General features: G+C 41.5%; 1 protein-coding gene across 1 annotated transcript in view; it reads right to left on the bottom strand.

The window, feature by feature from the left end:
* The window catches only part of nkain4 (sodium/potassium transporting ATPase interacting 4), a 46,473-nt gene that overhangs the window by 19,042 nt on the left and 14,960 nt on the right, over positions 1–12,471 (bottom strand). The window contains exons 2-4 of the mRNA XM_078255214.1: positions 9,365–9,502; positions 8,101–8,181; positions 2,108–2,308 (exon numbers count right to left, since the gene is read on the bottom strand). Of these exons, the coding sequence (XP_078111340.1) occupies positions 2,108–2,308; positions 8,101–8,181; positions 9,365–9,502 (420 nt within the window). The remainder of the gene's footprint in view (positions 1–2,107; positions 2,309–8,100; positions 8,182–9,364; positions 9,503–12,471) is intronic.

Here is a 12,471-nt window from a genome sequence, read left to right as displayed (position 1 = left end):
CGGCAATAACCTACGTTAAATAATATGATATCTGTGTCTGTGTCTGTGTCTGTGTGTGTGTGTTTGTGTGTGTGTGTGCATTTTATGAGAAGCTCAGCAGCTCGGACAACCCCTTGCCATCTCTCACTACTCCATTTAGTGTGTAAGAGTTGTCTACAGATGTAAACTGAACATCACATCTTGCACAATTTCTCTTCTTTTTCCCACTCATACCTTTCTTCCTAACTACACTTCATCTCAACGGAGATGTTTTCTCAGACTCAACTGTTTTATTTAACAGCAAAGGCAGCGCACAGGAGCAGAAAAGGAAAGGATTGTGGGAAGATCGAGAGAGGTGTGAGTGTGGATTTTCTGCTGACTAAACCGACAGGGAAATCAGTCATTATTAAAAGAAAACCAAAGCCATTCAATAACAATATGTACTGTAGGATGGATGCCTGAGTTGGGCTTCAGTGAAGGCAACAAAGAATATATGGCAGAAATGAAGCAACATATCCCCCCAGTGATGAATCAATGAATAATACATTATCCCAGTTTGGAAAGGTTGCCTCCACTTCAAGCTCATCATTTAAACCTCTAAGTTACTTTTTGACTGAATGTAGCCTGTAGCGGCAATAAGCAACAACACAGGGCTGACTTTACCAAAGCTTCACTTCTGATCGGCTTCCTTCTAGCTCATGATGAATCTGAGCAGAGAGATGACAGTGATGCCTCCATTATTGGCCAGTGGATCCACATTTTTCATCCTAATGAAACATGCTCCTTGGAGCCCAAACTAAATATTTAATGGCCTCTCACGGTAACCTTGAAACCCCTATAGCAAAGACAAAGGGACACCCCACTTTCTTCCTATTCTTTTCATTCACTCCTTCAACACTATTTTTCTGTCTGGCCCTCTGTTCCAACAGAGAGGAAAAAGGATAAACCAAAACAAGAGTATACATCTCAAAAGGACTGTATTTTCCTAAGCATTGCTCTGCTTTTAGCCTGAGAAGAATCGTGGGTACAAGGAAAATGCTGCCATTTGTGACACTGGGATTTCAGTAGCAATTTCCCTGCTCCTCTCGGGAGCTGTTCCCACGGAGATAGTGTTGTATGCTTGGTTGGATAATACCATCTAAAAACGTAGGCAAAAAAGTGTTCCCAGCTCCTATGGAAGAGTAAAGATACACATGAGGCGAGGAACATACCAATTCACTGCCTATAGTGCAGGGGCTTATGAGGTTCAGTGAGAGAGTTGGGGCTATAAAGTGAGGTCAGCCATTTTATTACCTTCCTCCATGGGGGTGATTGGATGAATGGTACAATCCAGTGCTTCTCAACACTAGGTCCCTCTGCTAGTTTTCTAATCTACCATGTAGTTAACTGCATTCACTGTGCTCTCCCAGGTGTAAGATTAAATGGTAAGCATGAAAATCAGGCTGATGAAGCTGCTGTGTGTAAGCTCTCTCCTTCTCTTGGTCACCCACTGCCACCATTAAATCCACTCCACACGTATTTAAGCGAAAAGTGTGAAAAATAGGTGTGGATGTGTTTATGTACATTGCAATGGAGTCAAAGTGTGTGTAAGTGAATGTTACTGTGAAAAAATGTGTGTAATGTGCATGTCTGAACCCACGTACCTGCTGTGCTGGCAACTAAGAAGGTCCTGGCCCCCATCCAATATTAGGTTTAGTCAGTCATACATAAGTGTGTGTAAATGCGTATGCTGGCAGGATGTGTGTTTCGGGTCTATTCATACAGTGCAAAGAGGACAATAACAGTCCTTCCAGTGTTTGAGTAACCTGTTAGCAGCTGGCAGGTCAGAGCCTCAGCCAGACAAAACAACAGATCAATTTTTCATTCAGTGACTGGGGCAGAGGAAGGGAGGCTGTGATAGACAAAATAACAGACCGCTGTGGAAGATTATTGAGAAAAGTGCTTGAAGGGAAAACAAAAACATCACCTTCCTTACCCTATCATGTTCACCTTTCACATACATGAATCTCACGGTGAGTGAGGCCGCTGCTGGTGTTAAGTAATATGAGAAGTTCCTGTGACATGACATGTTCCTGCATGTGAATATGTCAATGCTAGAGTCATATGTACATTGCCATCTTGTACTTACAGCAACGAGAATCTGTGTGCCGCTGTGCACAACCTCGATGTACTGGTAGTCCATGAGGCAGCCCATGACAGTGATGTAGGAGTGGCTCTCTGTTGTGCGGACCCCTGGAGCCTCCGGCATCTCTCTCCTCACACAGCCCGGGCCGTGTTCACTCCACCAAGAGTGATGGGCGGAGATGTTAAATGTCAGCAGGTCACTGTCCTGAAAAGAGAGGGGAAAAAAAAAAACTTTTTTGGACTATTCATTACATATGATGTACATTCATTCTTTATGAGAAAAACAAGGCTGGATCACAGGTGATCTTGTACAGAAGGCAGGGGGCTCATCTCTGGACACTTGATGTTGATGTTGGGTGTTTTTTTTTATTATGGCTGTTCTCTTTTGCTCAAAGGATTGGTTCATCCAATTACAAACAACATTAAGACTCAGACTACAGCCGTACCAGCAGCTCTGCAAGACTGTACAGTACTTAGGCACAGCTGTGCTTTGAGCTAAATGCTAACATCAGCATGCTAACGTGCTCTCAAAGACAACGCTAACTGATGCTCAGCAGGTATAATGTTTATTGAGGCTAGTGGGAAAGTCAAAGTCCATCCAATAGTTTAACTTAAACATTACACTCAACCTCAGGGTGGCGCTAGAGGAAAAGTCAGGAGATTAAAGTCATTAGGGTTTTATTTCTCTTGGGAACATGAATGTCTGCACAGCATTTCATGGCAATCCAATCAATAGTTGTGATGGACAGAACAATATTGTTATCCCTAGATAAAACGCTGCTAGCATGGCTAAAAACACATTTTCTTATGTACTATGAGCTGTCTAGCCATGTAGATAGTTTTGGTTTTGATTTTCTTTGCCCAGCGTCTTTAAGACTCCTGCTGTCAAATCATTAAATTGAGGTGAATGGCATTCTGTTTGTGGTGCTTAAAGTGTTGAATTAATTCAAAACAGCAACATGTTTTTCCAGAAACAATGTGTCTGTTTCTTCGGATACTTCACAGATGTCACAGTCAACAGCTTGATTTGGAGTTACTTACTAGTGAATAAATAATCCCTCTGCAAACTGTTGACAGTGTGTTTTGTGGTTTATCCACAGAAACAGGGACATTGTTTCAGGACAGAGATGTTGCTGTTGAAAATAGTTTTTTCAGCGCTGTGAGCACTACAAATATTATATAATACTATATTCACCTCCACTGTATGAAGGAAGAACTCTCAGAGACTGAGAACCAGGGCAAATAAAACTTCAAAATATCTAAAGATACCACCAGAGGTAGTTGAGAATATAAGAGATTTTTCTTTCATAATTCGGGTGAACCAACCTTATAGCTCTAACTGAAGAATGACAACACATAGGACATGTCTAAAGCATATGAGACACAGGTTATGAGTGCATGAACTTTAGTCAATCTAAGCCAACAGACTTTTCAGAGAAAACTTTCACAACTTCTTAAACTGTACCACATCAGTGCCATAACTTTTAGATCAAGCATTTGATACATGTAGCTCTTGTACACCCTGGTGATGTCCAATTTGAACACAGCCATATGAGCCCACACATACAGACGCACAGACGCTCACACCAATCAATACCACAATACAGCAATATAACCCCGCATCTGCCCCTCAGTGACAAGACATGCATTATTAACAGAGCCAAGCGCTGTCAGAAAACATCTCTGATTCCTATCAACCCCCACTCACACTCACATGTACACATACGTATCACTGGTCTCAACAACTGTCAACAACAGATCTCTACAGTCAGTGTGAATGACTAGGGCTGGGAACCGATTTCGAAACTTTTTAGGCACAGACTGAATTGCCTCCTTAGTATCGAGTCTCGAAAAATGCCATCATGTCATTCAATGCCAAATTTCAATACCTAGGAGCAAATCTCATCAGCGTCAGTGAGCCAATAAACATGCAGCATGCTTCTACCAAGATCTAATAATGCTCGTGATTCGCTGTCTAACATTACATGTCATAGAGACACGAAGGAAAAACTCTACGTTACACATAAAGAGACGGGGCTCACGTAGTAGGAGCTGAAAAATAAATAAAAAGTTGTGCTGTAATGTGTAATGTCGTAAGCATGTTGTTGTAATGTTTCTTTTTGTTAAAATTTGTTTTATAAAATAAAAAGTATCGTTCAGGAACTGGTATCAAAGTCACGGTATTGGTATTGGTATTGGTATTGGTACTCATAGATATATATCTATGATGGTACCTGTAAAGAAATTTTTTGAACGATACCCAGCCCTACAAATGACTGCAACGGGAGTCATGAACAATATTAAAACGAATGCTACTGTATATTATCCCTCTCTTTCTTCATGTTGATTACTCATCATCACCCTCTGTCTCTATTTTCCTTCTCTGTCATTCTGTCGTTCTCTCACACAGTCACAAAAACAAGGGCAGCTGAAGGTCAATAGGTAGGATTGTGAGGTCTAATGACTTGACAGATGCCATTGATTGAGCCTGCGAGCTAGAGAAACCATCTATATCCAAGTTGTAGCCGCACTCACAACTGCAGTACGTCAGAAGTCAATATTCAGTCTTTTGGGAACTTACTGTCAGGAGCGTTATTGTTATGCTCCCTTGCACCCCAAAGCACAAATCAATTCCCCCATATCATAGATTCAAGGTTAGTCTACTGATACTGCTCAAACTATTTTCTCAAACAAAAGTCAATACATATTTGGAGACTATCCTATTACTGGAACCACTAGAGACATGAGGCTTTCTATAAAGCTAAACATCAAATGATTAGAATAGTATTTCTCATGATGTATTGTTTATGAAAAACAGAGAAGGGAGTTTATGTTTGTGTGATAACTTTGGGGAGCAACGCTGAGTGTTGTAGACTCTTCTGGCTCTGATAATAGTATTACATTTACTTACATTTTATAAAAGGTGTCCACACACAGTGGCTGCATATTGATTCAGGAGTTAGAAAGGCTGTGTTGCGGTTTTTGAAATTGCAAAAAAATAGGACATTTATTTTTCTTTATCCCCTCTAAGTCAGCAACAACAAAATTGTTATGTGCGTGTTAATATAACTGAAAACACAAGGTGTTCTTGTTTAGGTGTTCTCATAGATATATGTTTCTGTATAAAACTATAAAACTGCAGTTTGGTCACGGCTCATGAATGCTACATGTTGACATAAGGCAAAACAGATGAATCTGTTACACTGAGCTGTCTTTCAAATCCCTACATTATGCTCACAAAGTTGTCCAACAAAATAAACATAAATACATGTTATTGATATGACCTGTATTGTGTGATCAGCTATATTGACAATCAATATGAGCAATCACAGCAATCAAAGCAGTGTAGGCGCCTGTAATAATCCACACTAAGACTCTGGAGCAGCACTGGGGTTTGATAAAATGTTATCAAATCAAATTGATTGTGAATCATTTCTTATACCTAATCAGATCAATTTGGTTTTAGCTTTAAACAATTATGGATAACAGAAGTTATAACAAGACAGCCATGCTAGTTGTTGAGATTATTTTAAATTTGGAGCGGTGGAATCGACTGACTGACTGACTGACTGACTGACTGACTGACTGACTGACACTGGCATTCATAGAGCCACACAGCTAGCTTGGCTAAGCCCTGAACAGATAAAAATCAATTCCTGCCAGACATATATTTGCTATTTAGATAAGCAACTTCCTGTTTTGTATATGATTCTTTGCTGATATTAAAAGACAGAAGAGACAATTATTTTAAAATAGATTTGTTAGAATCAAAACTTAACATATTGGGTATTTTATTTATTTATTGGAAAACATTTTTGAAAAGCTCAGTTAAGGAGTGTAAAAGAAGCCTTTTTCAAATTCAGATAGCTTAGTACAGACATGTCCAAAGTCTCTGTGTATGCGGTCACTGTGTGCAGAGTGAGAGAGAGAATGAATAAAAAGAGAAGCAGTGAATGGCTGTTTAAAACAGAGGTGTGTGTAGAGTAGCAGGGGTCTGTCTGTCAGTCTGTCTTGCACCATGGGGGAGGGGATAAGGGATCAATAGGAGGTGACGGAGCATGTGGCATATGACTCTGACAACCTGCCCCCTCCCTTTCAAGGGCCTTGTCACCCATACACACACACCAATCACACACACACACACACACAGACACACACAGACAGACACAGACAGACAGACAGACAGACAGACAGACAGACAGACAGACACACACACACACACACACACACACACACACACACACACACACACACACACCAGAACAGTCCCGTCAACATTGGTCAACGCTAGCCGAACAGAATTAGCTGACTCGGTGCGTGCCAAGTTCGGTAGTGCATGTGTGTGTGTGTGTGTGTGTGTGTGTGTGTGTGTGTGTGTGTGTGTGTGCGCGCTCCATTAGCTAGCTCTCCTCCTGGCCACCATACGCAGAGCTGGGAGCCCAGGTTGGCTCCATCTGTCGGGTTAATACCCAGCCTCAGCCCCAAGCAGCTGGCCCCTACAAGCCTCATTATTCTAGCAGGAAGCATGCAGGAGAACACAACCATCACACAACACACACACACACACACACACACACACACACACACACACACACACACGATGGAGCCATGGTCTATCACACAATGACAAAGTTGCCAGAGCTTGGGAAGGTGTTTCTGAAATTCATTTTGGCTGTCTGAACTGGTGTGAGATGAACGTTGCCTACATGAATTCATTATTCTCAATGGTCAGGCGGGCAATTGGGCAGAACACCCATCAATAGCTAGGAGAGGGGAGGAGAGGAGAAGGGAGGAGAGGAGAGGAGACTAAAATGAAAAAGGCAAAATATGAAACTTACAAAATATGAATAATAAATTAAAAAATATCAAAGGAGCAGTGAGCTGAGTGGAAAAAAAGGGAAAACAGAAGATGTCCTGAGGAGGGAGCGTGGATACATTGACAGGTTGAGAGGTGACCACCCAAACACTTCTCTTTGTCTGGATAAATATGCATCTAAATCTGCACTCAGGAACCACAGGGCAGATTATTTACCTATTAAACTGTGAGCTTCCACTTGAAACTCAACAGGGAGGTGACTGTCCCGCTGTCAGCAGAGATACACCACACACACAATTTAAAGGAACACAGACATTCTTCAAGGCCAAATTATACATCTCTGTGGAGCAGTTGAAGGTGTGTATAGCGCAGATTCCTAAAGTTTAGGGAGTGATTTATCATATGCATCATACTTAATTAGAGCTAACATATACAGTATGTTCAGTGCTGATAAAGCTCAGGAATACTTCAATAATGCTTTAATATTTCACAACAAACAAAAAGTCTTATTGGAGCTGTTATACTAGGTGTAATAAAAAAGAATACATACATTAGCACAAAGTCAGAATTAAAGCTGAATCATTTTCAGGAGAAAAAACAAACTCAGATGTGAGGCTTTTTCAGGCGTGTTTAATAATTTAGGAGTGGTAAAACGGTCCTGTTATAGATTAATCTGATGGCTGATTTATGTTTTCTGCTCTCTAGCACTGCCGCCATTACTGTGGTGGCGATGCCGAACTGACTGACAGTGAACGCAGAGATGTTTGGGATGATCACTGTCAGCAGTCCCTTCCTTTGAAAGATAAAAGGTAACCTGTGTGGATGTAGAAGTTACCCACTCCAGTAATGGCAGCTAGTTTACCCGGATACGATAGATATGTCTTTAGTTTTTTATCAGAACACCTGCCAGCCAATCAGAAGTATTTTCTGCGACCACGGTATAAATGTACGTCAGCTATGACGAAGTTCTCAATGCGTCTAAAACAAAAACTGTAATGTAGGTGGTGCAACTCTTGAACACAGGAATATAAATCAGGATTAATTCCTCCGCCAGCCTGCAACCGTGACCTCAGGAAGAAAGGAACATTCATCACAGTACAGACAAAGCCACCCAACTTGGCTGACAGATGCACGACGAAAGATTTGGAGAAAACAGCAGACAGAAATTTTGAAAGGCTCACCTTGGACAGGCCGCCTACGTCCAGGTAGTAACAGATGATGAAGACGTTCCAGGCCACCCACAGAGCGGCCCATACTGTGTACTGGAGGGCAAAGACAGACAGATTAGCTCCATGGAAACTAGATGAACTGAACAGAGCAGGATGTGACAGATACTGAATTAAAAAGCAGGTTGAATTAATGAGCTCCTAAACAAAGTCAAGTCAGTACCACACACACACACACACACACACACACACACACACACACACACACACACACACACACACACACACACACACTCTTTTTTTAAAGGTGCCAGTAAGTTCAGCAAGTTTATTCGAACCCTGTGGGAGCATTACATTTTTTAACTGCTCAGGCTGAATGAAGTTTACAACTTCAACCATTTATAAAATTGTACAGTCAGACAGCCAACTGTTGACAGACACTGAGTGGTATTCACAGATACAGACTGAGAGAGTCATCATTGTGAAGGTTGTAAAATCCTCTGACTCACGGTGAATTGTGCGTTTAAAATGTCAGAGGTGTCAGAGGAAGAGCGGAGGGCAAGAGCAGCACCTTCGTAAAACATACATGTTGAATCATGAAACCCCTTAGCTTGCTCTCTCTCATTTTTCACTTGACATGAGCTCTACTTTCCCTCCTTCCTGTCCTCCCTTGAATTCCTTCTTCCTCTGTTTATTCATACTTTCCTGTGTGGCTCTCATTTATCCGTCTACATCTCCCCGGTCTCTCTTTATTCACTCTCTTTTCCTGTCATTGACGTCACCATCTCTGCTGCCACTAATGCTGCTCGAAATAGGGTTTTAATGCCTACAATGAACGTTATGGTATAAAATGAAAACTGAAGTGCATAAAAGCACATTTATGAAGCTTCATAGTGGCGTTTTTCTAACAAAAGGAGTGAAACAACGGGCATCACATGCTTTGTACTGTTTCAAAGAATGACCTTCTGTGTCCAGAAACTCAATGCTGAGTATAAATCTGATGAGCTCCTTAGTCCCCCCCTCCCACCAACACCCCCACCCCCTTTAATTAGCCCTAATTACCATGGGATTAGAGTGATTTGAGGGTGTTGCACAATGCACGAGAGTGCAGCACACTTTGCAATTAAAGAGGAAAGGCAACAACATGTCCAATCAAATAAACAGAGGACTGATGCAAAGTAAAGTGACACTGCTTAACAAATACCGTGATGAATAGGATTAGGTGACAGACTGTACAGAGTTTCATGTGAACTTCTACTCACACTCGTTATGTACTCACCACCACAATGTAACGCGGCCGGTACTGGATGGTGCCAAAAAGGCCGAGGATGACCATGATGATGTGGAAGAAGTTGGCAAGGATTGGGGCCCACTGGTAACCCAGGAAGTCAAAGACCTGTCTTTCTAATGCCAACACCTAGAGGGTGAGATAAAAGAAAAAGAAAGAGACAAATGTTATCAGGTTGGCAATGTTCGGGAAGCAAACTGCCTCTCCTGCTGTGACAGTGAACTTCTGGGGTTGCCAAAGTAACACAGTCCATGAACCAGCCTTAGAAAAAAATGGCAGTCTACAGACACACACTGGCAACTTGGCCATGTACCGCTCATAGTTTATTGAGGACAATATCCATTTACCTCACGGCAATTGGCCAACAATCCTACATTGAGCAAGTAGACATGAACAGCTTGAGTGTTCAGCCTCCGACTGTGGGAGCGCCAGAGGTGAAGACTGGAAGTTTTGTAAGATAAACAATGACAGATTTATCGATTCAACCCCTGCTGAGCTAAAGAGGCGCTCACTATTTCCAACCTTCCTGCCAATGGCCTCCAGGAATGAGAATGCTCTGGGAACTTTACAGGAGGTGAGGACCTTCCTTAATAATACCACTGCAGTGAGCTTAGGCACTTATTGAAATATGTGCTTTGCAAACAATGCACATTCACATGTACAAGCATAAGCAAAGTTAAACCCTCTACAATGAAAAGACAAATTCCACAGTTTCCTAATAAAAGGTTCGACCTCTCCACTACTGCATCGACAGCAGTTTTAGGCCAATTGCTTTTACATTGATTCATTCATGATGTCCTTTTCTTTTCGGTCTCTATCTCCATTCCCCTCTACCTGAGCTCTTGGTGTGTGCAACAGCAAAAAAAAAAAAGTAAACAAGCATTTTGAAGCTTTAAGACTGTGAGCCCGTATTTGCATCAACTCAATTAGTTGGGAGGTGGGGGGAGGTAGAATTCTATCCAATTCCATTCCCTGTGTGTGTGTGTGTGTGTGTGTGTGTGTGTGTGTGTGTGTGTGTGTGTGTGTGTGTGTGTGTGTGTGTGTGTGTGTGCTTGTGTGTCTCAAGCAACGATGTGTATCACTGTGTGTCGACATGTCATTTCCAGCCAAGCACTTGAAGATGGATGAGGGAGGAGGGAATCTCATCTCTGCCGCAATGATAGGAACGCATCATCGAGCGCACACACACACACACACACACACACACACACACACACACACACACAGAGCCGTGGCTGCTTTTCCTAATGTAATGGAAATGTTACCGGCAACCCAATGAGACATTGTGACAGGCAGGGGAGGGAGATGATCAAATACTGAGTGATAATTAAAAATGAACACTCCTTCGCACAGAGGGCGAGGGCAATAACTCCACAGACAGGGTGTGAAGCGACAGAAGTCACAGTGAGTGAACTGCGACCTGCACCAAGTATTATCATACCAAAGTCAAGGAATAGTCCGAAGATAAAGCCTTCACTCTAAAGGAAGGAGGAGAAAAAAAGAGAATGAATAATGGCTGGGAAACTAAATTGAGATGGATGGGGAGAATATTATGAAAAATAAAATGGCACAAAAACAGAAAAATCACAAACGACATATGTTAATGTAGAACGACTGAGCTCCCTCCCTCCTAATAACCTCCCTCTATCCCCTGGATAAAGGGGCTGAGGGAAATGAATAGAGTCAAAAGAGTCATACATCTTCTGGTCAGCTCTGGGTCATGGTTAGAGAGCTCAATAAAACTCATGCAGGAGGACATCAGCAAAGATGAGGTGCAGTTAAATATGTTGGGGGAGCTTAGAGGACTGACCCTTAGGAATTGACATTTGTGAAGTCATCATTCAGCTTTGGCTTTTTAGACGCATGTCTGGACAAATAGAGAATATTTTATGAAGACGTACGACATAGGGCGTAATGTTGATGAGAATCAAATCCAATGTCCTGATCCAATCTAATTCAAAGAAGGACAAATATGTGAGAAAGGCAATTTTACACCTTATAAATGATATTAATGAGCAAATCTTTAGCTGATTACAGGTGAACATTATCATTACGTAAGCAACCATGTGTGACTCCAACAAAGCTACAACAGTTCAATTATATTTTTTATCCACATCGATTTGAGCAAAGGAGAAAAAAAAAAGATGAGCAAGAAACAAATTGCTTAACTGACAAAGGAAGCCTAAATATGCCATTCTGTTTAATTAGAACTGTTAATCCGATGGTTAAATAGCTTCGGAAATCCAGCCCCCTCAAAACTTTCCAATGCAGGAATAGGCGGGGGTGTGTACGACAATTTCTGTAACTTAGTTAGCTAAAAGTATTACACAGCATATTGTATATTTGACCTCCTCTGTCCATTTGTCAAGTCAAAGTTTGTAAATTTCTAGCTCCCTCTACACAGGAATCAGAAAAAAGACAGGGTGCAGTATATCTCCTCGTGTTGAAGCTTTCAGAATGTCCTCTGGTAATCCTGGTGGGGATCCAACGGCTCTGCAAAATGTGTTAAACAGCTTTTATTCTATTTGGCTGGATAAATGCAAATAGCTTATCTTATTTTATTTTTTTCATTGCAATAATGAAAAGCCTAATAGAATGAAGACATTTTAATTTGTGGGGAAGCTGATTCACACCGTTTCTTCACCTAATAAGCTAAATAAAATGAATGTAATGAAAAGTATTTACAGTAACTGTAAGTTACTAGGTATCTTTGTCTCCTTCCCTCTTTTTGTCGAACGGCACACTGCTCACTAGTTTTCTAACATTCACACAAACGCACACTCTGCCCTATGCACAAATGTATTCTTACATGGACTGCTGACCCAGCCAGTCCAGGGCAATAGTCATGCTAATGAGCATTAAACCTTCATCTATCCAACACACATACTTTACATCCTTTGATGTTTATTCATTACACACGGCCATGGACCCTTTCCCTGAAATATTTCCACCAGTCATTGAATTAAAGAAGTGTATCGGCATGAGGATTCATGTGTGTACAGTATGTATGTGCGCCTGCTCCTCCGAGATGCTGTAGTAAGCCTATCACGTTCACTGCTAACTCAATAATCCACCAAGATGATAACAATCAATCAAGA

This window comes from Sander vitreus, chromosome 7, assembly GCF_031162955.1.
Source record: "Sander vitreus isolate 19-12246 chromosome 7, sanVit1, whole genome shotgun sequence".
NCBI classification, from domain to species: domain Eukaryota; kingdom Metazoa; phylum Chordata; class Actinopteri; order Perciformes; family Percidae; genus Sander; species Sander vitreus.
This window is presented reverse-complemented; position numbering and strand designations above follow the sequence as displayed.